The 27,123-nt window shown below is 48.7% G+C and overlaps 1 protein-coding gene across 7 annotated transcripts in view; it reads right to left on the reverse strand.

Annotated features, from left to right (window-relative positions):
* The window catches only part of shroom3 (shroom family member 3), a 37,497-nt gene that overhangs the window by 3,115 nt on the left and 7,259 nt on the right, over positions 1-27,123 (reverse strand). For 2 of the 7 annotated variants that reach the window (XM_060038330.1, XM_060038335.1), the window contains exons 3-21: positions 26,599-26,835; positions 16,713-16,865; positions 12,509-12,712; positions 11,786-12,237; positions 11,431-11,665; positions 10,943-10,992; positions 10,453-10,816; positions 8,854-9,313; positions 8,484-8,617; positions 7,939-8,085; positions 6,898-7,298; positions 6,376-6,627; positions 6,113-6,263; positions 5,229-5,487; positions 5,086-5,147; positions 4,084-4,193; positions 3,503-3,980; positions 2,484-2,691; positions 1,776-1,924 (exon numbers count right to left, since the gene is read on the reverse strand). In XM_060038330.1, coding sequence (XP_059894313.1) covers positions 1,776-1,924; positions 2,484-2,691; positions 3,503-3,980; positions 4,084-4,193; positions 5,086-5,147; positions 5,229-5,487; positions 6,113-6,263; positions 6,376-6,627; positions 6,898-7,298; positions 7,939-8,085; positions 8,484-8,617; positions 8,854-9,313; positions 10,453-10,816; positions 10,943-10,992; positions 11,431-11,665; positions 11,786-12,237; positions 12,509-12,712; positions 16,713-16,865; positions 26,599-26,835 — 4,506 coding nt within the window. Of the gene's footprint in view, positions 1-1,775; positions 1,925-2,483; positions 2,692-3,502; positions 3,981-4,083; positions 4,194-5,085; positions 5,148-5,228; positions 5,488-6,112; positions 6,264-6,375; positions 6,628-6,897; positions 7,299-7,938; positions 8,086-8,483; positions 8,618-8,853; positions 9,314-10,452; positions 10,817-10,942; positions 10,993-11,430; positions 11,666-11,785; positions 12,238-12,508; positions 12,713-13,513; positions 14,556-16,712; positions 16,866-19,272; positions 20,456-26,598; positions 26,836-27,123 lie in introns of those variants that run through there. The other 5 variants (XM_060038333.1, XM_060038331.1, XM_060038336.1 and 2 more) reach the window with 5 other exon arrangements.

The following is a 27,123-nucleotide window of genomic DNA, read 5'->3' on the forward strand; positions in this document are numbered from 1 at the left end:
AGAGTGTCCCGTATAACGTAATAAAGACAAGGTCTGCAGAAAGATGCTGCTCTGTGTTCCCTGACCAAACACACGCTTCTTCCAAACCCACAAACCTCTTTTACAGTTGTCCTCAATTGTTTACACACTGAAACTTGAACTTTGCACATCCTTGTAAAAACGTGAAGCTCATGTGTCAACAGCCAACGTTTCTGCAAATCTTTTGCACATTTACGTTTGTTTTCACTCAAGCAATCCTAAATCACTATGCAGATGATCACATCATTAGGGATCATTTTCATCATCAATGTTTATTATATATTTATATTTAGGGCATTCAGCAGACGCTTTTGTCCAAAGCAGCTCGATCAAGCCTTGTTTGTTCACATGAAAAACCCTGGGCAGCTCGATCAAGCCTTGTTTGTTCACATGAAAAACCCTGGCCTTCAAATGCCAAACTCTGAATGCCTTTAGCTAGTTATTGGTTTAGTTTTGGCTAAAGGTTGTTGCTATAAGAGGCATGAGAAATGGATTTATAGTTTCAGGAAACACCTGTTTAAATGTCTTTCCTGAATTGAGAAAAGCTTTTAAACACAACAAGCGTCTTTTAAGCCCAGTTCAGACCAAAGATTCACCTTGCAACGACTTGCAACTCGCAACTCCTTGCGACGCCTTGCAACGAGACGGGCTGCAACGTTCTAAAACTGGGCAGTTCACACTGGCTGCAACGCGCTGCAACGGTCTGCGACGGTAGGTGGTTTCCCTAGCAACTGTGAACGCAAGTTCACAAGTTGATCTGGCTGCCTTTCGTGTTTTCACGAAGAATTTCTATTTTTTTTGCGGAAGATTTCTATGTGGGTCTACGGTACATCAGAATGAAATCCGACCTTATTAATATTCCCCCCCACGATAGTATGAGTTTGAATCCCGTAATGTATCATATTTTAAGCATTCGTTTTTCATTTATTTCGGCTTTAAACGGTTCTACGTGACAAGTTTCTTCCAATTACACTCCAAATACGAATGAGATGGGAATGTTTTTGACATTTTATTGAAAGACAAATCAAAGAGGCATTCGTAAGGACAGCTACGTGTCTGGCCCGATTTCAATGGTCACCAGTTAACACGGTCACGAGTTGAACTTAATAATAATAATAAATGACATTTATATAGCGCTTAATATGGTACTCTAAGACGCTTTAAAACACCACACCAAGTGCCACCGCAATGTCGCAACAACATGCCAACGTCGTAAAGGACACGTCCCTCCTCCAGCAAGCGAATTAAATTCTCCTCCCTCTCCTCGGACCAGAAGTCTGCCATCTTCGGATATTTGTATGCTGGAGTGGACAGTACGGTACCGGGACGTACCGTACTGTCGTCCCGGTAAGTAAGGCTGTGACGTACAAGTTGTTCTGTGCTGTGATTGGCTGAAGAGAAATAGTTAAATCGCCGCGTTCTAAAACTGGACGTTGCGATTTGACATGTTCAATCTCTGGCGACTCCTTGCAACTCCTTGCGACGCCTTGCAACTCCTTGCAACGGCTTGCAACGACCCGTTCACACCACCCCTGCAACGTTCTAAAACCGTCTCGTTGCAAGCCGTTGCAAGGTGAATCTTTGGTCTGAACTGGGCTTTAGACACATAAAAATATTTTAAACACACAAGCGTCTTTCAAATCACACAAGCTTCTTTTTAACACAGTGTGTCTTTTTAACACACAAATGTCATTTTGACACAGAAGCGTTTTTATACACACAAAGATATTTTAAACATGACATGAGGATGACGTTACCTGTGCTCGCCCCAAAGGCTGCCGTCCTTGCGTTGCCATGGTGCTCTACCAGTCGATGCCGAGCCGTGGAACACTTCCTCCATGAGCTCTACGGTCCTCTCAATCCCCACGGTGTCCAGCAGGGGCGCCAGCGAGCACTCCCTCGACACCTGCAGGGAGGAGGAACCACAGGTTGAGAGAACTGCTCCCCAAAGGCCTCCTCGAGGCCCATCCCCCAAAACACACGAGGCGCCCTGACGGACTCCCCCTGGGGGCATTGCTGTCACAGCTGACCGGGATGCTAATCGATTAGCTTGTTAGCTTCAGAGTGCAGGCAGATAGATTAGTTTAGTTTAGAACAGGGAAACGACAAAACATGGATATAACAGGTAGGTATGAAGGTGTAAACCTTTTATCCAAAGCGACATAAAACTGTTCACACATTCACACAGAAAAGGCAGAGTCAACCATGCAAGTCAAGCGCTGTAGGACCCAGTTAGGGTGAGGTGTCACTCAGTTAGGAGGCGCCGGAGATCGAACTACCCCCTCTACCGCCCGAGCTAAGCCGACCCCACTCTGTAGCGAACAATTGGCTCATTACCAGACGTCCTCATAAGTGACCATAGAAACATGCTATCACACACCCCAGGTGTTTTACTATCATTGTGGGGACCAGCGGATACTTGGAGCTGGTAGTCGTCAAAACATTCTTAAAAACGTCCCACATACCAGCTGGCCCAGCAGAACCTGAACCCTCAGCTCCGGGGCAGAGGGCTCTCTCCTGGGCAGAGGCTGGTACTTTAGCCCAAGGCTATCCGGGGCCTCCTGGGAGATGATGTCCCCAGGGACTGAGCAGGCGACAGGATGAGGAGACGGGCCGACCGAGGCAGTGGTCACCATGGTTAAGGGGTGGTCTCCATGGAAACTGCAAGTAAGGCTGGAAGAAATAATAACATATGAGATTACACAATCAATTATGATAATTAAAGTTATAAATATAATACAATATCTTTAGACAAATTCAGTTTCAGATTACTTCATCAACTAATTGCAACAAACTGCTTGGCCTCCACCACTGGGGTCAGGAAGAGGTGCTGCTCTCAACAGGATTACACCGCTACACCCCCCCTGGTGTAGCGGTGCTCCGCCCCCTGGTGTTCACCTCGCCCCCTGGTGTTCACACTGCCCCGCCCCCTGGTGTTCACACTGCTCCGCCCCCTGGTGTTCACACTGCCCCGCCCCCTGGTGTTCACACTGCTCCGCCCCCTGTTGTTCACACTGCTCCGCCCCCTGGTGTTCACCCCGCCCCCTGGTGTTCACACTGCCCCGCCCCCTGGTGTTCACACTGCCCCGCCCCCTGGTGTTCACACTGCCCCGCCCCCTGTTGTTCACACTGCTCCGCCCCCTGGTGTTCACCCCGCCCCCTGGTGTTCACACTGCCCCGCCCCCTGGTGTTCACACTGCCCCGCCCCCTGTTGTTCACACTGCTCCGCCCCCTGGTGTTCACCCCGCCCCCTGGTGTTCACACTGCTCCGCCTCCTGGTGTTCACCCCGCCCCCTGGTGTTCATCCCGCCCCCTGGTGTTCATCCCGCCCCCTGGTGTCCCCCTGCCCCACCCCCTGGTGAACACGTTAACTCAGCAGTGCCCTCTTGTGTACACCTTCACACCCTCACGTTAACGTGACCCGCAGATGCTGAATACAGACAACCTTAAGACCCCCAGGAGACCCCCAGGGAGGCACACTCACCCAGCGGCCCCCAGCACCTCCTGCTGAGGAGGAAGAGGAGGGGGATACTTTGTGATGTCACTCTCTGTGATTGGTAGAAGATGCGGAAAAGGAGGGAAGACCTCGTCCGTGTCGTTTTCCGATTGGCACACTTCCGAGGGCTCTGATAGGCTGAGGAGGCGGGACTCTGAGGTCCTGAGGGAGGAGAGGCAGCGCTGGGTGGAGGGTGGGGAGGGATGGAGGGGGAGGGAGAAGCGGTTCACCCTGTCACTGTCCTCCGTCGCCGCCGTTGTCGTGGTTTCCACCGTGACACCGTCCCCGACAGTGTTCAGTAGCCTCGGGGCGGAGGTGACGCGGTGATATAGGGGGGAGGTGGAGCGGGGCGAGGGGGAGGTAGGGTGAGGCAGGGGGGAGGGGAGGCCCACCGAGGCAGCCAGCGGGGAGGAGATATGAGGCCTCTCTCTCCTGGTGACAGGTGGGTGAGACTCGCTCGCTCCTGCTGCCAGGTAGTGAAAACAAAGAGACAGGAAGTAGAGGTTAGAGGTCCACACTGGTGTCCTACGGGGCAGCGGGAGGGTGTGTTGGAGTGTGTATGTAGTTGCCTTGAGGAGCTGCGAACGCAGAGATGCCAGGGCTGACATCCCCCTGGTAGTGGTGGTGGGCGGGGTCTGAGGAGGGGGCGTGTCCCTCTGGAGTCTGAGCGTTCATTGGTCTACAGGACAAGCAGAGAGACGGTCGTTAGGAGTGAATCGCTCATGTGTTTATCCTCAAGGTTTCTCCTGTGAGTTTCACTTTAACTCCCTCACAGGGCTGAGGGTCAGACCGACTGGAACTGGGATGAAGGACTGGTCTGATAAAGTGGTCCTTAACAGTCCAGTACCAGATGGGACATATTATCTTTATTATATATATAATGTTATTATTATAAAAGGCTCGTACGTTTATTATTATATAATGTTATTCATTTTCATGATCAAATCCAATCCAGCACTGTGGTTCTGAGAGCCGCCAGCGGTGAAACAAGACGCCCAGACGTAAACAGACAGACGGACAGACAGACAGACAGAGAGACAGAGAGACAGAGAGACAGAGAGACAGACAGACAGCCAGACAGGCAGACAGACAGACAGACAGACAGACAGACGGACAGACTCCCCCTCTCCCCCGTGCAGACAGACAGACAGACAGTCAGACAGACAGTCAGACAGACGGACAGACTCCCCCTCTCCCCCGTGCAGACAGACAGACAGACAGACAGACAGACAGACAGACAGACAGACAGACAGACAGACAGACAGACTCACCCTCTCCCCCGTGTCGTCCTCCTGTCGGTTCTGAGAACCGCCAGCGGTGAAACAAGACGCCCAGACGTAAACAGACAGACGGACAGACAGACAGACAGAGAGACAGAGAGACAGACAGACAGACAGCCAGACAGGCAGACAGACAGACAGACAGACAGACAGACAGACAGACAGACAGACAGACAGACAGACAGACAGACAGAGACACAGACAGACAGACAGACAGACAGACAGACAGACAGACAGACAGACAGACAGACAGACAGACAGACAGACAGACAGACAGACGGCTAGTTCTACCTGTCAGGTTGCTGCAGGGCTTCAGCTGTCGGAAGCGTTGTCATGGAGACCTCTCTGACGTCCTGGAACAGAGGACGGTGGGGTCAGAGGTCAACATGTACAGACATGAGCCTATCCAGGAGGGGGGAGGCGGGGCTGCCTACCTGCTGGGCGGTTGAAAAACCGCGGTGGAGTCGATCGCCCATCTCTCTCTCGTCCGGAGGATCCTCTGTGGAGCCCAGCATGCTGGACAGGGGCCCCTGCAGGGCCCCGGGCACCTGCTGGGAGCGGCCCTGGTCCGAGGGGGGGCCCTGGTCCGGGGGGGGGCCCTGGTCCGGGGGGGGGCCCTGGAGGGGTCTTGCTGGGGCTTGGACTAAGCAGGGCACCCCAGCGTGGAGGAGGGGCGGGGAGGCTGGGTCAGTGCTGGGGGGGGGGAACAGGGGCATACTTTAGACTGGTCAGCTCAGAACCTACAGAACAGTCTCTTACCTACAGAACAGTCTCTTACCTACAGAACAGTCTTCTAACTACAGAACAGTCTCTTACCTACAGAACAGTCTTCTACCTACAGAACAGTCTCTTACCTACAGAACAGTCTCTTACCTACAGAACATTCTTCTAACTACAGAACAGTCTCTTACCTACAGAACAGTCTTCTACCTACAGAACAGTCTCTTACCTACAGAACAGTCTTCTATCTACAGAACATTGCTGTCTATACTCCTGCTCCCCCGTCTGCTCAGGGTTCTATCAGACTCATTCCCAGCACTGCATCACACTGGAAACAACCTTTGAACTGGGAAATGAAACAATACAACAGAACATGGAAGCCCATGTACTGGCTTGACTCCTCGGTTTCATGTGGTCGCTAGAGAACTCTTTTAATGGGCCGTTGATCTCAGACTTGTAGTTGAAGGGATATATGGTTTTATTTGATGCCTTCTCCTCGTCTGTTGCCATTGGTTCACTGAGGAGCACTAGGCCAGGGCTGGGCTACAGCGGGGTGGAGGTGGAGCACCAGGGGGGTTGTAGGATCCGGCTGGCTTACCCCGAGGACGGGGGTCTGGTAGACCTCATGCTGCTCTGAGCTCCAGGGGTCAGGGGGGTGCCCAGCCATCCCTCCCCAGGGACGAGGCTCCAGTCCGGGCAGGACTCCTGGAGGGACAGGAGGCTGGAGGCGGAGGACAGACTGGAGGTTTCTGGGAGAGCAGGGAGACAGTGTTTTAGTATTAGTGTCATTCTAATAAAGCTCTTTTGAATTGAATGGACAGGAGCGATAAGAGAAGGGGACACGTCTGTCTGTGAGTCCACCTGTCCGTCTCTCGGGGTCCGGCTGCAGGCAGCTGTGGGGTCTCTGAGGCCTGTCCTGCTCCCTCCTCTCGTTCCTCTTCCTCTGGATGTACTGGGCCAGCGCGTCCTGCTGGGCCTGCCGTAGGGCTGGGGGGCGGGGCCCGGCGCTCTGGGGGCGGGGCCCAGTGCTCTGGGGGCGGGGCCCGTCCCCACACAGGCTGCCCCCGGGCGCCGCCCCCTCAAACAGCCGCCTGCGGTCCGCCACGCTGCTCTCTGGGGGGCAGGGAGGGCGTGTAAGCGATCTGAAACGCCTGGCGTCTGTACAACGTCAAATATGGTCCATGTTTGACGTTGCATGTACATGGTTGTTGCATATATGTTTTACACATTTTTGCTGGAAGCTAATGGTCCCACGTGATATCATTCAGTGGTTGTCAGAAAGGAAGCCCTGCACTGACAGCGTGTGAATGTATTGCACTGCATACGGAGGACTTCATGGTTCACCCCTCATCACGGTGTATCAGTATATAAGCCCAGCCGTACCTCCCCTCCTGAAGAGGGCGCTGGTCTCGGGGTCCGACACCCCCACCTCGTGCAGGCTGTCCGGCTCTGAGTAGGACCTCTTCTTCTGCTGGACGCTGAGGCGCTTGCGGCCGCACACCCGGCCCAGCAGCGGGGGTCCGGCGGCGGGGGCGGCGGGCCGGGCGGGGGGGCCCACGGTGTGCCTCTCCCTGGGGGTGTGAGGGGACGCGAGGGGCGGGGGGCCGGAGGAGGTCGGGACGGGGCACTGGGGTTTGGGTTTGGTCTTGGGACCCCTCTTCTCCAGGGAGAGGTAGCTGGTGGGGGACAGGAGGCCAGAGGAGGAGGAGCTGAGGTCCCTCCGTCGGAAGGAGGTGGAGCCCAGCACCCTGGACTGGGCGTCCTTCAGGGAGTCCCTGTAGGAGCTGGAGGGAGCAGGGGGGTCAGAGAGGGGCTGAGGGGTCCTACGTGAAGAACTGCCCTTATACGCATGCTGGGACAGAACCGACTCTCTGAAACCACTTTCTGCAAAAGTGTGGAAGAGTAGAACCAGTGAAGATATCTTCACTGGTTCTACTCTTCCACACTTTGTGACCGCCATTTTGTCACAGCACACTTATGTAGCAGTGCTCTGCTATATGAAAAAATACACCGCATTTTTATGAAGCAGTGATCTCTTACTGGACATAGCGAGTTTGATGTTCCCCTGGCATGTTTGCAAAGAATTGCTATTGAACAAGGCTGGTTCACTGACTGTCCACTCACCCCCATGTCTGGACTGTCCACTCACCCCCATGTCTAGACTGTCCACTCACCCCCAAGTCTAGACTGTCCACTCACCCCCATGTCTAGACTGTCCACTCACCCCCATGTCTAGACTGTCCACTAAACCCCATGTCTAGACTGTCCACTCACCCCCATGTCTAGACTGTCCACTCACCCCCAGGTCTTGCCTGTACACTGAGCCTAATTTCCTGTCCACTTCCTCCCCATGTCCTCTCCACTAACCCCCATATCCTGTCCTGTCCACCCACCCCCAGGTCCTGTGCAGGAGGCTCCTCTCACCTGCTGAAGGCGTGGTCTAGGTGGGGGAGGGTGTGTGGGGGCTGTCCAGCAGCACAGAGGGGCTGATGGCTCTCTTCTGGGGGGGGCTCTCTCAGGTGGAAGGTGCTGCGGCTCCTCAGCAGCACGGAGCTGGGGTCAGCTTGGCCCCTGGACACAAGAGGTGGAGGTCAGGGTTGAGCGATCAGCGGTCAGTGACACAGAGTACAGGCACCAATGGACTGATGGCTGAGCACCTTGCCTGGTGTGTGGCAAAAGCTGCTTCCACAGACCCAATCAACTGAGATACCTGTCCCGTTCTACCTGATCCACTGTTACTATTGACCCTGTATTGGTCTACCTGTACCACCTCTACTGGTCTACCTGTACCACCTGTACTGGTCTACCTGTACCACTTATACTGGTCTACCTGTAACACCTGCACTGGTCTACCTACACTACTGTACTGGTCTACCTGTGTTACTGTACTGGTCTACCTGTACCACCTGTGCTGGTCTACCTACACTACTGTACTGGTCAACCTGTGTTACTGTACTGGTCTGTCCTACCTGTGTGGGGGTGGGTCACTGCTCCGCCCCCTGTAGCTCATGGTGCGGTGGGCTTTGGAGCCGCTCCTCTCCAGCATGTTCCGGAGGTCCTCCGCTCCACAGGGGGAGCTCCTCCCACTCTGACCCGGCTCATTCTGGACCAGGTGAGACAGGGAGAAGGCCATCATCATGCCGAAATAGTTAACATCATGCTAGCATTAGCCACATGTGAGAGTTTGCAAATTGTTAGCATTACATACTTCTTAGCTAACGTCCGTGTCAGAAATTTGTAAACTATATGTTAGCAACATGCTACCAACATGCTAGCTAGTTACACAGTGTGGACAGTGTGAGCACATGATACAACATGATAGCCTCAGTGCTGCTGTACCTTGAACTGCAGGCTGTAGCTGCGGCTGCTGAGGCTACGCTGCTTCACGCCGTGTTCCCGCCTCTCAAAGCGGCAAACCTTCTCCAGGACGGACAGGCTCACGCCGCTGTCCTGGTTACCAACGCTGTTGGCCTGGCTACCACCGCTGTTGGCCTGGCTACCACCGCTGTTGGCCTGGCTACCACCGCTGTTGGCATGGCTACCACCGCTGTTGGCCTGGCTACCACCGCTGTTGGCATGGCTACCACCCTCCTGGCTACTGGCGGGGGTGAAAACGCTGTCAGAGCCGGCGCACCGCTGGACCTCTGCCAGCGCCATCTCCAGCCGGGTCAGGGGGGTCTCCTGCTGGTCCCAGGACGGGGGGGCCAGGGCGCTGGGCTGGGGGTATGATGATGTGTGGGGGGGGCGAGCAGGGGCCTGGCCCTGGGCGACCCTGGGGGAGACCGGGGGGTCTTCAGCCCTGATCCAGAGGAACAGGAGATAAGATGTAGAGTTAGGGTTATGTTAAGGTGAAAGATAAGATGTAGTTAGAGTTAGGGTTATGTTAAGGTGAAAGATAAGATGTAGTTAGAGTTAGGGTTATGTTAAAGTGAAAGATAAGATATAGAGTTAAAGGTAGAGTTATGTTAAGGAGATGTAAGAGTTAAAGATAGTCATGTTTAGGAGAAAGATAAGATCTAGGGTTACGGATAGAGGTAAGTTACAGAGAAAGATAAGATATAATATCAAGGTTATAGAGACGTCAGAGATAAAGATTTGATATCGAGGTAAAAGTTATGTTAGAGAGAAAGATAAGATTGACTAAAGGGTTAAGGTTAGACCTACGTTAGAGAGAAAGAGACGGTCTAGCTATAGGATTAGCGTTTTCTAAGAGACAAGGATTAAATATGATTCAGAGTTCAGGTAGGGTTAGGTGACTATATAATAGACCAAGTAAAAGTTCAGGTAGACCAATTTCTTTACAGTAACTGTAAGAATGGCCAGGCATTGTATTTTGGGGCTATGGTTTTGTTTGCATAGCGAAAAAATAGAAAAGCGAACTGAAAGCAACTTGATCTCCTGCTCTTTATCACCAAGCTCTCTAAAGGGCAAGGGAACCCTCCCATAACCATCGGGGAGAAACACAGAGGAGGTGACTGTCAGGTGACTGAGTGAGCATGAGTCAGCTGAACCAAGGGATGGTTGGATGATAGGTTAGCATAGAGCTAGTTGGATGATTGGTTATGGTTGAGCCGGTTGGATAATAGGTTAGCATGGAGCCGGTTGGATGACAGGTTAGCATGGAGCTAGTTGGATGATAGGTTAGCATGGAGCTATTTGGATGATAGGTTAGATTAGTAAGATGTAAGGTTAAGGTTAGAGTAAAAAATATATGAGAGACAAATATGAGAGACAAAGATAGATATAAAGTTAAGATAAGGGGACGATATATAGATAAGATAAGATAGATAAATTAGGGTCTGTGGGTATTTTATGTTCTCACTTTCGAAATACATTTTAATCTATAATTCTTTCATGTATGTTTCGAGATTCCAGAATAGCGTTGAGATATTTGCCTATCCTAGACGCCAACAGAGTGGGCCGAGGACGCGCCCCTACCTGTCTGCCCCCTGCAGCGTCCTCCTGAGGGGACCGTACGAAGACGAGGACGAAGAGGAGGAGGAGGAGGACAGGTGGGGGGGTGCGGCAGGACCCAGGCTGCTCTGGAGCCCGTTCTCCCTGCCCCTCCGTCCCTCCTCCTCCTCCCCCCCCCCGCTCCATGCCCCCCCGCCCTGCTGGAGCTTGGGGAGGGGATCCCTGGCCCCCGCGGCCGGGGGGCCCTGGCTGTAGGGGAGGGGTACAGGGCTGGTGCTGGGGGCCCCAGGGAGGCCCCCCCCCTGGCGAGGCCTGGGCGTGGGGCTGCTCTCGGGGCTCTTCTCCACCACGGTGTGCAGCTGGACGTCGGCGGCGTACGAGCCTTTGGCTGGAAGCAGCCACCACGGGTTAGCTAGCGGAACAGCACTGGAGGGCCACCAGGGGGAGCCGGTGGGAGAACAGCATAACCATAACCATGATTTAAACTACAGAGGAAGACAAGCAGAGCGTTTACCTGGAGCCACAGAGCCACTGGAGTGATGCCAGGAGCCTTTATGTAGCGACCTGAAGAACACACGTTAAATATAGATCAATATAGATGGATAGAGCTACCATCCATATAGACATAGATATAGTTATAGATAGATATAGACATAGAGAGATAAACGTTCACTCCCACCCGTAGTGAGTGCGGTCCAGACTAGATCAGGAGATAATCAGGAGACAGTAAGATAATATGAATACATACAAAAATAGAAAGAGGTATGTATTATATATAGAGGTATGTATAACATATAGAGGTATATATAGAGGTATAATATATAAAGGCATGTATAATATCTAGAGGTATATATAATATCTAGAGATATATAATATATAGAGGTTTAAATAATACATAGAGGTTTAGATAATATATAAAGGTATATATAATTTATAGAGGTTAATATAATTATAAAGGTATAGATAATATCTAGAGGTGTATATGGAAACATGGCGGCCCACCGTAGCGAGCGGCCGTGCTCGAGGCTGGACCAGGAGCTGGGTCTCTCGTGGGTCCTGGTGGCCCGGTAGCTGTCACTGCGGTGGGGGGGGGCCGGGGCCTCCTTCAGGGGGTCTGAGGAGCTGGGGCCGGCCGTCGGGCCCCAGATGGGCCCAACGCTGTGGCGCTTCGACCCGTGGACCCCGCCACTGCTACCACTACTGCAGTTGCCATGGTAAAAGACCCCGCCCCCAGATTCTGCCACCAACACAGGAAGGACAGGCTCTTACACAGGAAGGGACATCATGATCTGACACAGGAAGTGACATACTCTTGCGTGTGCCGGACGTGTTTGAGTCAATCCATTTCATCACCTACCTATCTTCACCACGCCCCTATCCTGGGATAGGCTGTTGCCTAGCGACGCAGCAGAGGTGAGCTCCGAGCGCATGAAGCCTGCGTGGCCATGGGGACACTCCCCCTCCCTCCCCCGCTGGGAGACACTCTCCAGGGAGTAGCGTCCCTCCCCCTCCCTCCCCCGGGGGGAGACACTCTCCAGGGAGTAGCGTCCCTCCCCCTCCCTCCCCCGGGGGGAGACACTCTCCAGGGAGTAGCGTCCCTCCCCCTCCCTCCCCCGGGGGGAGACACTCTCCAGGGAGTAGCGTCCCTCCCCCTCCCTCCCCCGGGGGGAGACACTCTCCAGGGAGTAGCAGCGCTCGGAGCTGAGCGAGGGGGCGGAGGCCAGGTAGTCGGGGATGCTGGAGGAGGTGGAGAAGGAGGAGTAGGCCGAGTCCCTCTTGCTGTGCAGGAGGTCCATGCTGTGGGAGGACCTGGGGAGGACCAGAGGGGGAGGAGGCCTTCAGTCACCACACCACAGCCTCCAGAGAGGGTGGACGGAAGGATGGATCCACTCATTAATGACTTCATTAATGAATAGATGGATGGGAGGACAGATGACTGAAGAAATGAACGCATGATTGGATGAATAGATGAACTACTGACTGAATGGACAATGATGATTGAGTTAATGAATGGAAGAATGAATAGGTAAATGAACAAACTAATCATGGATGAATGGATGAACAAAAGGATGGTTTTGACCTGGTGGATGGATGCGGGGGGGCGGGTTGGTGTTCCCTGTGGTCATGGGGGTCGAGGGGGGGGTCCCGGGGTCCAGCCCGGCTCTGGGGGGGGGGCGGGGCGTCCAGGCTGTCCAGACTCTCCCGGGAGCTGTACTGCTCTGGACTCCTCCTCAGGTAGCTGAACCCAGAGTCCCACCCAGCAGACAGGTCTGTGGTGGACACACTGAGGGGCACACAGGGAGTGGACAGGGAGGCAGACAGACAGGCAGGCAGACAGACAGACAGACAGACAGACAGACAGACAGACAGACAGACAGACAGACAGACAGACAGACAGACAGACAGACAGACAGGCAGGGAGTCAGGAAGGTAGACAAACAGACAGACAGACAGGCAGACAGACAGGTAGACAGACAGACACAGACAGGTAGGTAAACAGACAGGCAGACAGACAGACAGAGATATTGGTGTCATTACTGTATTAGATAACAGTTCATGGTAATCTGTGTGTCTAGATCACAGGATGAGAATCTCTTTCTCTCAGTTCAGCATCTATAAACATTCATCGGCAAGACAAGAACAGAAAACTCCAATTATATATTCAGTGTTATACCACAGTGTTGTCAAATACTTAATCGTGATTGGTCACCAATGTTCCAGATGCCAGATGTGTGTATTATTGTCCAGGAACGGGCTTCTCTGCCCCGTCAAAGTTCTAAAATAATGCACTGCAAATCAAATAGTAAATGGACTACATTTATACAGCACTTTTCTAACTAGATGCACTCAAAAGGCTTTACGACAATAAAATAAACCTAACATTCACCCATTCTCGCTCTCCCTCCTGAGCTACATGCCGCCCCCAAATCAACATTATCAACAATGGTCCAAAAAGACTGTCCACCAGATGTTACCATGACAACAGTAAGATCACCGCCTTAATGCCCTGCGATATAATGTGTTCATTTCAGCTGACTCAGTTAAAAACCAACAACGCAGTAGATGAAAGTAACGGATATCTTACCATGGTTGGTAACTGAGGTATGAGTAGTACTGTTTTCTCCAAAAACTTGATAGCCAAGAATTGTTCATTCCTTACATAATTAATAGCTATAATAAAGACTTTAAGGAGCAGGTTTTATGATTGGATTCAGACATTTCAATATGCTCTTCTGAATGAAGGACTGGTATATGAATCCTGTGTCTGGATCGCGTTATCAACAGATTGTTTAGTAGCTGAAGATATAGCGCTTCTATTTCTGACCATGACCTATGACGGTCTGCCTTTATCAGAGCTCTGGGAACAGGATCCAAGGAGGGTGTGTTGCAACTTATAATGTAATAAAGACTCATAATGTAATAACGGGTCATAATGTAATAATTTCAATGTAATAAAAGTTCATAATGTAAATGTAATAATCGGCTCATAATGTAATAAAATCACGGACGCATAATGTAATAAGGGCTTTGCGCATAATGTAATACTGTAATAACTTATTACATTAAGAACCTTATTGATACCGCTCATAATGTTATAACAGTTCATAATGTAATAATAGCACATAGGCCTATCGTGAGAAAAGTGTTGCATTATGATAATTTAACCTCTCAAACAAAGCTGCAAGTAAAAGCAAAAGGCATGGGCATGGTGCATTAGTAAACTAAATTTGGGAAACCAAGTATTATTTAATAGTAATTGCACTCTCACATTTTATTGATGTGAACTAACAGTTGAGCCACTAGTTGGGATTTTGAGAACGCCATGCTCACTTCTGATGTGACTTTTGCAGGTAAGTAGCCCTATTTGTGACCTTTAAAGTTCAATTAATATCTTTTTTAAACCAAGCCATACACCTTATCTGTTTAAATGATGTGTATTAAGATGTTTGTAGGATAATGTGTATGTTTAAGCTAGCAGCTATTTTTTGAGTTTCAGCTAGCAGCTATTTCTTGTGTTTTAGCTAGCAGCTATTTCTTGAGTTTTAGCTAGTACTCAGCTATTTCTTGTGTTTTAGCTAGCAGCTATTTCTTGTGTATTAAGATGTTTGTTAGAATAGTGTTGTATGTTTTAGCTGGGGACTTGGCTAGGGGACTTAAATAAAAGTATGATGTGGACTGGCGGTTGAGAAGACGTTTCGTTATCAAATTATTTGTAGGGGTACCCAACATCCTAAAATGTATGTACATAAATGATTTGTTAAAAATAAATATTTACATTAATCTAGTGATGCTGAATATAAAGAGTTTCTGCATACCCACCTCAATGTCTACTGATTCAGTGAATTTTGTTTTATTCACAGAAAAGGAACAATGAAACTGGGCATGACAATCTTGGTCCTATTCACACTGGCCCTTATGGTTACTGACATTCAAGGCCATGGAAGTTGAGAAATGGATGATGAGACATATGATGTCATTGTTAAAGCACTGAGAGGAGAATTTTGCATTCCTGTTAACGAAAGGGCAAGGGTCCAACGCGCTGCCCTTGTTCGTCTCTGGAGGAATAAGCACTTGTTTGGGCTATTGGAAGACGGCAAGTCGTTGATATACGATTGGAAATTGGCGGCAAAAAAGACAAGCTTTAGAGGCATTGGGAAGAAAGGGCTTGAAGAGACCAAGGGTTGTGGTGCCAGAAAACTTAACGTATACCTGAAGGATAAGTATTCCGGCATCAGTACATAAAATGTGCAAAAGGTATTGGACAGGTTCAGGCGCTATCAACTTCGCAGAGCTACTTTTCAAAACAAGGCCATTGGTGATCATTTGACTCTACAAAGAACATCAACCATATTCAATGCACAGTTTATGATTGTGTTAACGCTTGGAGTTGATGCAAAAGCAATAGTATCCCCACATGGTCACCACGATGAAAGTCTGCCATTGCTGATTCTAGGCCATTTTGCTGAAGGTTGTGGGGACCATTATGTTAGTCTTGATGGACCAGTCAGACCATTCATTCGAAGAATTCAAGTAGTAGGAAAATAATGTTTAAAAGCCTTTATTAAATTGGCATTAAAGACCAACAAAAAAAAACTGCTACGTTTTTATTGGAAGGTCTTCGTAAGGTTGTAAAGGAAGGAAAGAGTGTTCACTTACTTTTTTGAAAAGTACAATTTTAAATGTGTTTTCATTGCAGGAGTTATAAGTTATTGTAGCAAAGACCATTAAACTACATGAACTACAGTCCCCCTCCTTCTACCCTAATCCAACCTCTTCTCCTGACAGCTTTTGAGTTGGTTACTGTAGCGCAACATATGTACAAATCATAGTCAAACTCAAAAACAAACCTCTGCCCAAAAGTGCATCAGTTGTCAGAGTTTGCAGTTGTTGCCTTTATACCATGGATTTTACCTATGGAGGATGATGCGTTAAAGAATAAGGCTTCTCTTCCTTTTTATGAGGCCTGCCACTTATTGGGAGCGAGGTTCAGTATATGGCATCTAAGTTGGCTAATGCTCCAGCATGTTTGCAGAAATGTGTGATCTTGCTGAGAGACAGACACAGGTGTAAGCATTTCCTTCCACTCCTGCAGGGATGGCAGAAGTAAGAATTATGATAATGCAACACTTTTCTCACTATATGTGCTATTATTACATTATGAACTGTTATAACATTATGAGCGGTATCAATAAGGTTCTTAATGTAATAAGTTATTACAGTATTACATTATGCGCAAAGCCCTTATTACGTTATGCGTCCGTGAGTCTTTATTACTTTATAAGTTGCAACAGGGTGAAAGAGTTCTGCACAACCCAACCTCCAGGCTCCTTATCTGGGTCTCTCTACCTCCTACCCTCTACCTCCTACCTCCTACCCTCTCCACTCTCCCACCAAAGAGCCTGCCTTAAACACCGGTCCTGCACCCTGACGACAAGGTGAACAGCTCTAATGTTTGGTGAAACAGTTTGAACAGTTGACCATATTTTGTGAAACAGTCTAATGTCTTTGTTGAAATATGCTAATGTTTCATTATGTGACTATACATTATAGTTCACCACTGTATCAAGACAAGATAAATACACATGACTCTCCCTCCCTCTCCCTCTCTCTCTCTCTCTCTCTCTCTCTCTCTCTCTCTCTCTCTCTCTCTCTCTCTCTCTCTCTCTCTCTCTCTCTCTCTCTCTCTCTCTCTCTCTCTCTCTCTCTCTCTCTCTCTCTCTCTCTCTCTCTCTCTCTCTCTCTCTCTCTCTCTCTCTCTCTCTCTCTCTCTCTCTCTGACTGACCTGGTATGGTGGTGTTGGTACCCTTGGTGCCAGGGGGTGTGCAGGGCCCCCAGGCCCCCAGGACAGAGATCCTCTAGCTGGGATGGGTGCGGCCCACCCCCCCCTAGCTTGGTGGCGTGCCAGGAGTGTGGGCGGGAGGTGGGCTCACTGTGCCTGGGGGACACATAATCACAGATACATCTCAACACCAGGGGCTCCAAGCCGCCTTCATCACCAGAACCCCGCACTCACACATCTCTGAGTGCTCTGTGCATCGTCAGGAAAACCTTCTTGGATCCGCAGGTTTGATTCCCACCTGCTGTCTAGAGATGTTCCGATATAATTTTTCCCTTCCCGATACTGATTCCTGAACTTGAGTATCAGCCGATACCGAGATCATTGTCGAGATCATTTAAAATCTATAGTTATAATAATAAATTTGTATTCTTGTAATTAAGCGTAAGTATCCATGTTTTTCCGAGGAGATAAGGCTCTTCAGAGATGACTCGTTTCATGTGATGGTATCGGATCGGCCCATAGACTTGCGTACTCGCAAGTCTATGCCTGCATCGGTATCGGAACAACTGTACTGCAGTGCTATGTGTCATTCTCTCTTTCTGTCTTCACTCCCTGTCCTTGCAGCCTTAAAAGATAATAATAATATTTAAAAATAAAAGAAAAGCGTTGGTTATATGATAAGAAAGCCGTTCAGGGACTGGAGTCCACTCCAACCTTAATTGAACAAGTTATATTTGTAACATTTCTGCAACAAAATATCTAAAAATAACTTGACCTTTTATATTTTTCTCGTGTTGTACTAGATCATCCCAAATTTTCCAAACCAGAGAAATCTGCGGTTTTATTCACGGCCCGTTACATAACGTTACATTGGGTCTCATATGCCCCAACTTCAGGGACACACACTGAAAAAGAAAGGAATGTTTCTCCTCACAGGCTATATTATTGCTCTCATCCGCGGAGCAATGATGATTGCTGTGCGTTAGTTATCTGCGCGCGAATCATTTTGGCTGGTGATTTTTGGCAGTGATATGCCGCCATCGGAAAATACCAAGATTTTTGGTATTGTGTGTGTGGATGATGGCTGGTTGAAGCAGCCTCCCCCAGGAGTCAGATTGGACCGGGGCTGGGTGAGCTGCACACCAGTTACACATTGAGTAATCAGTGTGCACAGGTTAAACTGCTAATTGTAAAAAAAGCAGTATCCTGGTATTCTTAAACCAGCCATCCCCACACACACTCAGGGAGATCTCCTGCATGGCAGCGGAGGACCCTTGCCATTTTCAGTATCAAACCAGTGCAATAAACCAGATTCTTTACACCACCACCCTGTGTTCTATGTTTGGAGGAGCTCAGAAAAGCCCCCTAGGTGCTGTGTAGCATGGACCTCTGCTACACTGGCCAGTGCAGCAAAGGTCCACGCTGTTTGTGTGTGGAGATTAACCATGAACTGTTATAATGTTTGTCTACAAGAGAGTGACGTAAGTGAGTGACACGTCACACATCAAATCACATTCATTTGAGGTTCTACCTCACCCTCCTCCTCCTCTACCTCACCCTCCTCCACCTCTACCTCACCCTCACCCTCCTCCACCTCTACCTCACCCTCCGTCCCCTCTACCTCACCCTCCTCCACCCCTACCTCACCCTCCGTCCCCTCTACCTCACCCTCCTCCACCTATACCTCACCCTCCTTTCTATCTACTACACGTTCAACAAATCTTTATAGCCACCTCGTGTTCTTCAACAGCTCAAAATAGCCCATCTCAATTAACTGAATGGCAGTTGGAGTTCTTCTTCCTGGCAGGCATACAGGAAGTGATGCCATCTGATAAACAGGAAGTGATGTTATCTGGTAAACAGAAGTCAGGGACATGGATGCCTTCACGTCCCTAAACAGCAAGATCCTGTAATGACCGGACACGACTGGAATACCTCGACACACTATCACCTCAGTCAGATGAATGTTGATTACCGCCAAGATGGCAGACATGTTTGGGATACAAACATCACCAACTATAACCAACTTATTATCATAAAGTCGAACCACTTAGAACCATAAACTCTCATAACTGATGAACTATGTACAATGCATTATGAATCTGAATGATCATCAAAACTGATTACCAATAACCCTTGAGTCTGAGCAGATGAACCATGAGCTCACCTGCTGGTGAACCTGAGTCTGAGCAGATGAACCATGAGCTCACCTGCTGGTGAACCTGAGTCTGAGCAGATGAACCATGAGCTCACCTGCTGGTGAACCTGAGTCTGAGCAGATGAACCATGAGCTCACCTGCTGGTGAACCTGAGTCTGAGCAGATGATGAACCATGAGCTCACCTGCTGGTGAACCTGAGTCTGAGCAGATGAACCATGAGCTCACCTGCTGGTGAACCTGAGTCTGAGCAGAAGATGAACCATGAGCTCACCTGCTGGTGAACTGAGTCTGATCTGAAGATGAACCATGAGCTCAGCTGCTGGTGAACTGAGTCTGATCTGAAGATGAACCATGAGCTCAGCTGCTGGTGAACCTGAGTCTGAGCAGAAGACCATGAGCTCACCTGCTGGTGAACCGGAGGACCTTGGAAAGGATTCCGGTTGCTAGGCGGTTGACACTGGTGACACTGGTTTCCGAGGGCGACCGACAGAGCGCCCGTTCGGAGCGGCCCAGATCAGGTTTCTTCTGCTTTTTACGGAGCCTTCTGCGGTACAGAGCCTCCAGGAGCTCCATGATATGCTCTTTGATCTGGGCTCCTTAATCTGAGCCCGCTACTCAAATCCTTCAAAGCGTTAAAACTTGATCCTATCAATTCTGGAACTTATTTTCTCCGTTATCCCGAAGAGCGACTTCAGGGCACGTTTAAATCATCACAAGTTGCATATTCTTCACCTTGGCTTTCCCGACTCAACAGAATATCTCTTGGAAATCCAAAAATTTGTATTTTGTAGACTTTTTCATGCAGTTATAAAAAGCACTCTTTCTGACAGATTAACCTCTCTGCCTCTCTCTCTCTCTCTCTCTCTCTCTCTCTCTCTCTCTCTCTCTCTCTCTCTCTCTCTCTCTCTCTCTCTCTCTCTCTCTCTCTCTCTCTCTCTCTCTCTCTCTCTCTCTCTCTCTCTCTCTCTCTCTCTCTCTCTCTCTCTCGTCCAGTCGCCCCTCAGGACGTCCAGAGAGCCCGGGTTGATCAGCGCTTCTCTTCTCAGTCAATTTCTAAGTCTACCTCCTCAGCAAATTAAAAGCCGCCAAATATATTCTCTGTCCTGCGTTGCGTCCTCCGCCTAGACGTTCATAATCCGATCTCGGCTCCACTGCTCCTCCGGATCTACCAGAGCCTCCTCCTGCTCCACCTCACTGCTCCAAGGGGCGGAGGAGGAGCCGGAGGAGGGCTCCTTAATGCTCATTAAGACCTCCCTGACCGTTAGACCAGAGTAAACATCCCATATCAGCGGCCTGAACAGAGAGGAGAGCGGGTGGCTGCTAGTGAAAGGAGTAACATTCAGTTCACCAGGTTAATAAAAAGATCAGACTGAAACGATGAAAAGACTAAAAAAAAACATGTTTTGGTTTGGTTATCCCGTGATGCAACATGTGGCAGTGGATAACAAAGGTCTCTCTCACTAGAGTTGGGCATTCATTCATAACCACACAGTCCCCTGACCTAGGCAGGGAATATAACCCCTATCCCTGTAGTGTTAGTGCCTTGCTCTACCTACTGAGCTACACAGGGAATATAACCAGAGAATGTCTAATATGAGGAGAACTGGCACTCGCGGGTTAGTTCCGGTTTTCTGGACTGGTTGCAGTAATAATCTTTAACCACGCGGGGCGCTCGTAGGCGAGTCCAGAATGAATGGGAGCCAACGGGGTTTTATCCTCAGAATCCACTTTTCTCACGATGTAATTTTTTGTCAAGTAATTGGAAAGTTGCTATCAAAGGGTGGGGCTAAGATAATAAACTCAGCTGAATATTGCATTTTTTAAGGTCACGTATCTGTTCTAAAAAGGCGTTAAAAACATGCGATGACGTCACACACTGTAATACTGTCAGAGGTACTGCTTTACGGCAGTTTCTAAAGCACTTCCCTTTTCCCGCAACGATAACACCAGCTGTTGGAGGTAAGGCTTTTTTTTGCTTAATACCCTAGTTAGAGTTTTAGTGAGCTAATGTAAAAAAAAGAAATGCGCGAATGTTTTACATATGTATGTTACTTACAGAGAGTGTTTTTTCTAATCCTCACTAGGTGCCGATGATAAAGCTTTTTTTTTAGTAACGATTATGAGCCATTTCTTTCTCCTAAAATAGAAACCTGGATTAGAATCATAATTTTAAGACTGCATCAATTTAGTTTACATCAGTAAACAATCTGCTAGAGAGCAGTGTTCTGTTGACCTCCTCCTCATGCCTCTTCCTTTCTTGATCTCTACAGTCGGACCTTGATGCTGTGACAACGGACAAGTCTTCTTCCTCTGTCCTTTTCCCCTGCCTCTGTTCAGTGTTGTTAAATCATTTCTCTTTTTTTTTTATTAGTTACTGTTCTTATTCTGTTCTTGTTAGTGTGATGTTTGAATAAACTTGCCTGTTGCAATGTTGGTATAATGTTTGTATAATTACTGTTATACAACTGTTACTGTTTCAATGTGACCCAGACCATATTTCTCATTTAACAAACATGTGTAGCTTATAATGTGTTGCATGGCAGAGCAATTATATTCAATGGCTTAAAACAAACCCATCTGTAAAGATCAGTGAATGCATAGAAATCAATGACAAGTGGTGTAGATGGTTTTCCCTCTGTGCAAGGTCATTAGCCCAAGTCCTACAAATAAATAACGACTGTAATAGCAGATGTTGAAGTTGTTAAAACGTTAACTAACCATTTGTATGGAATAATCGGTTAAGGTGAGTTAAGTGCTTGAGTCTCGACACTTTAGAGAATGTCTAGCGCGCAACTTGAATAAGCCATGTGCGATATTACCCGGGCTCCAGCGCAACTTTCCTTACCAGGTGAAGCCTCAGGTAGCCTAGGACCATTCATACAGGAGCAAGCAAGAACGTTACCTTTTTCTGTCCTTGGGAAACGAAAAGACGGACAATCCGTTTCCACTGTAAGTGCAGTTTATCATTGCACATTTACGAGGCATTTCTTTTTTAAACTATCTTTATTTTCGAAAAATAGACAATGACAGATTAAATGATATTGAGCGGGATATTGACTGTATTATTTAAGGTGGTCATACCGTACCTACCATGCTGTGAGGAGATTGACGTGCTGCAGTGTCCTGTGTACTAATGCTGCTGCATTATTTGTGCATTTATTTCATTCAGAAATAAATACGCCACTGTCGCTACAGTTCGGCTAAAGTGACACACCAAGTCCCTGTGTCCTACTCCATTTCACAACACACAACGCAGAGCCAGACCGGTTACATTTAAACCACTTGTTTAAATGTGGTTGATAGGGTTTACATGTTTAAATGTGGTCGATAGTGTTTGAGTGTGGTCGCTAGTGTTTACATGTGGTCGATAGTGTTTAAATGTGGTCGATAGTGTGTAGGTGTGGGCGAGTGTTTAAATGTGGTCGATGGTGTTTGGATGTGGTCGATAGTGTTTAAATGTGGTCGATAAGGTTTACATGTTTAAATGTGGTCGATAGTGTTTAATTGTGGTTGATAGTGTTTAATTGTGGTCGATAGGGTTTACATGTTTAAATGTGGTCGATAGTGTTTATATATGGTCGATAGGGTTTACATGTGGTCGATAGGGTTTACATGTGGTCCATAGTGTTTAAATGTGGTCCATAGTGTTTAAATGTGGGCGATAGTGTTTAAATGTGGGCGATAGTGTTTAAATGTGGTCGATAGGGTTTACGTGTGGTCCATAGTGTTTAAATGTGGGCGATAGTGTTTACATGTGGTCGATAGGGTTTACATCTGGTCCATAGTGTTTAAATATGGTCGATAGTGTTTAAATGTGGTCGATAGTGTTTACATGTGGTCGATAGTGTTTACATGTGGTCGATAGGGTTTACATCTGGTCCATAGTGTTTAAATATGGTCGATAGTGTTTAAATGTGGTCGATAGTGTTTACATGTGGTCGATATTGTTTAAATGTGATCGACAGTGTTTAAATATGGTCGATAGTGTTTAAATATGTTCTTTTCCCTCACTCTCCACCTCATCCCTAACTCTCCACCTCAAGCTGGTGTGCAGTGAGCGTTCTGGCACCGATTGGCTGCCGTGCATCACCCAAGTGGGTGCTACATATTGGTGGTGGTTAGTGAGGTCCCCCCTTCACTTTAGGCGTCTTTGAGTGTTATTAATTATTATTATTCTTCATGTTTAACCTCTGTTTTCCTTTTATTCCTAGTCTGTTTTACATAGTTTTGAATGATGACTATATGCTCTGTAAGGTGACCTTGGGTGTCTTGAAAGGCGCCTCTAAATTAAATGTATTATTATTATTATTATGTATATAACACATTGAACATTGAACACAAGAAATGGAAGAAATTCCATTTATGCCCATGTACTTTCACCATACTATCTAAAAAATAAAAGGGCCTGCAGGAAAATATAAATACAGTACGCAAAAATTGAGTTAACACGTTTCTGATTGCTCTTCAGCTTCAGATGCCGTCAAGAGGGGTCTCTGGTCGTAATCAGTCGCAAGTCCGTCCCTGACCAATCAGCATTCATTAGCAGAATGCTAGCGTGTATGGCCAACAACGGCCCAAACTGTAAGAAATCGAAAGGACATAAGTACTCACTCATTTGACTTTTGAACCATAATCTATATTGAACTTGCGGAATCTACAATAAAATTTGCGATATTTCAACGACAAGCAGGTGAAAGAGGCATAATTAGCCGTTTAGCCCCATAGACTCCCATTCAATCTGGACTCGCCCGCGATCACCCCCCAGTGGATGTCTCATGGAACTACAACCAAAATCGGTACAATGGGGCGTATAGGGAGTGCCCAGGCTCTTCGTAGACGGGCTCTGATATAACCCCTTAACCCTACTCTATTAATGCCTTGCTCTAACTACTGAACTACACAGGGAATAGATAACCACTAGTAATAACCACCACCACTAGTGAGCATACCTCCCTCGGACGATTTTCAGCGAGCAGTTACAGTCATAGAGAGCTCTGATGGGCTTCCAGCATTAGCTTGGAGCATCAACCGCATTCCTCTTCCTCCTTATCTGTGACTTTACTGAAGAGTGCCCACGCCTCGGAACGTCTGACCGTACTTCCTATCAGCCCATCGACCGAGAGAGGTGAAGCCAACTAGGGAGTGAGGCCCCCCCATCTCCTCTTACTACTGAGCTACACAGGGAATAGAACTCTTAACCATACTCTATTAATGCCTTGCTCTAACTACTAAACTACACAGGGAATAGAATACACACACACACACACCCAGTAGGGTGGGTCCAAGCCATCCTGTCGCCGTGGGAACCCACTGGGCCAGGCCATAATAATCATCTCTCTCATCTCAAAGGAAACTGATAGGAGAGTGTGTTAGTGAGTTTGTGTGTGTGTGTGTGTGTGTGTGTGTGTGTGTGTGTGTGTGTGTGTGTGTGTGTGTGTGTGTGTGTGTGTGTGTGTGTGTGTGTGTGTGTGTGTGTGTGTGTGTGTGTGTTTGTGTGTGTGTGGGGGAGGGTGGTTTGAGTGGAATAAAGAAATGATCTACTTGTCAGAAGAATGTCATTATGGCTGAACTACACAAACATCTGCTGGAGAAGAGCGGGAAGAGAGCAGGAGAGAGGAGAGAGAAGAGAGAGAGAAGAGAGATAAGAGCGAGAGGAGGAGAGATAAGAGCGAGAGGAGAGGGGAGAGGAGAGGAGAGAGGAGAGGAATAAAAGGGTTTAAATAATGAAAGGAGGAAGAAGGTGAAAGAACTGAGTGGAAGAATGTGGAAGTGGTGTTTACGAGACAGTCTGTCCTCTTTAACCGCCCAATCCTATGGGACTCTGATGGCTTACTTCCTGTCTTTTGACCTATCAGAGCTCAGGGTGGTGTGGCTTCAATGACATCTGATAACACTGCATTCCTCAATGATACTGTATAAACAACTACACTATTCAGTTAAATATGAAGTCAATCACACAACAGAGACCTTGAACAAGACCAAACAAGACTCGCTGATGTCAAATTAGTCCACATTTAGGTCAACTGATAAATATAGATAGTTTAATATATATGTACAGACAGGTCTAACCCCACCCGCCTCAGCTCCACCTCCAGGTCTAACCCCACCCAGCTAAGCTCCACCTCCAGGTCTAACCCCACCCAGCTAAGCTCCACCTCCAGGTCTAACCCCACCCAGCTAAGCTCCACCTCCAGGTCTAACCCCACCCAGCTAAGCTCCACCTCCAGGTCTAACCCCACCCAGCTAAGCTCCACCTCCAGGTCTAACCCCACCCAGCTAAGCTCCACCTCCAGGTCTAACCCCACCCGGCTCAGCTCCACCTCCAGGTCTAACCCCACCCAGCTCAGCTCCAGCCCCTGCCCCACTCACTCATACAACTTGGTAGCATCAGTTCAGGTAGCATCTAGCTTGACGCCAAGTACAGGAAACCCCGCCTGTTCTACCAAGCCATAACCACAACCGCGGCCACTGAGGACCAGGTAATGTGACGAGGGGTGGAGGTCTGTCTGCTGTCTAAACAAACACACACACACACCACACAGGAAGTATGTTGGCAGCGACCTCTTTCTGTGTGCATCTGCATCAGGCTGACGTCATCTCCCTACCTTCACACATCTACGCCTCCCCCATCTACACCTCCCCTCCCGTCTACACCGCCCCCATCTACACCTCCCCTCCCGTCTACACCGCCCCCATCTACGCCTCCCCCATCTACGCCTCCCCCATCTACGCCTCCCCCATCTACACCTCCCCCATCTACACCTCTGTCTACACCTCCATCTACACCACCATCTACACCACCATCTACACCTCCATCTACACCACCATCTACACCTCCATCTACACCACCATCTACACCTCCATCTACACCACCATCTACACCTCCATCTACAACACCATCTACACCACCATCTACACCTCCATCTACACCACCATCTACACCTCCATCTACAACACCATCTACACCACCATCTACACCTCCATCTACACCACCATCTACACCACCATCTACAACACCATCTACACCGCCATCTACACCTCCATCTACACCTCCCCCATCTACACCGCCATCTACACCTCCATCTACACCTCCCCCATCTACACCTCCCCTAACAATCCACATCCACCTATATTCTCTGCTTCCAAAATCGACTTCATTTACACCTCCTTTACACAGTGACTCACTACACCTCCTTTACAGTCACTACACCTCCTTTACATTCACTACACCTGCTTTACATCCACCTCTGATCAGACTCCATGCCCCGAGAGGTTGTTCTGGAGAGCAGGTCATCCATGCCCAGATGCAGAGCAAGAGAACATCAAAGACCACGTAAACAAAACATAAAACGATTTCCTGTTGGACAGGAAGAGGTTTTGGAGAACAAAACAGGATGACAGACAAAGAGACGACACAGGGACGAGATACCAGGAGCCATGACCTCACTCCATTCTCCTTTCTGACGCTCTCCTCCTGACTACTCAACTCCTCTCCTCCTCCCCTTCACCTCCTCACTTCCTCCTTCTAAACTCTCCTTTACTCCTCTCCTCCTCCCCTTCCCCTCCTCACCTCCTCCAGCTAACCTCTCCCCCTCCTCACCTCCTCATGTTGTTCGAGTGACCATATGAAAGGGACCAATACAGACTCACAGAAACCAGTCGTGGAAAATAAAGGTTCAGATCACAACCATTTGTTATTTATAACGCGGTCCAGGGTGTGTCCTCCTACCTGGTATTGGTGCATAACTGGACCGCTCTGGTCGCAGCCTGGTCTGTGTGCTGAGCAGGAGGAGGAGGAGGAGGAGGAGGAGGAGGAGGAGGAGGACCAGGACCAGGACCAGGACCAGGACCAGGACCAGGACCAGGACCAGGACCAGGACCAGGACCAGGACCAGGAGGAGGAGTAATGAAGTGGGGTGCAGGTGCTGAATCCCAATCTTCCAGAGATGACAGAGGTGCACTCTCCCTGGATGGTGAGGAACACAGTGACTGAATGAGTGAGTGAGTGAGTGAGTGAGTGAGTGAGTGAGTGAGTGAGTGAGTGAGTGAGTGAGTGAGTGAGTGAGTGAGTGAGTGAGTGAGTGAGTGAGTGAGTGAGTGAGTGAGTGAGTGAGTGAGTGAGTGAGTGAGTAACTGACTGACTGAATGACTGTGTGTGGAGGTGTCGTGGGAATCTCCCCACAGTCATCAAACCAGTCTCGTTGGTTCATGACGTTGTCCATTAAAACAACAAATGCCCTGCAAGTGCCCAGCA

This window comes from Gadus macrocephalus, chromosome 19 (assembly GCF_031168955.1).
Source record: "Gadus macrocephalus chromosome 19, ASM3116895v1".
In the NCBI taxonomy this organism is placed as follows: Eukaryota; Metazoa; Chordata; class Actinopteri; order Gadiformes; family Gadidae; genus Gadus; species Gadus macrocephalus.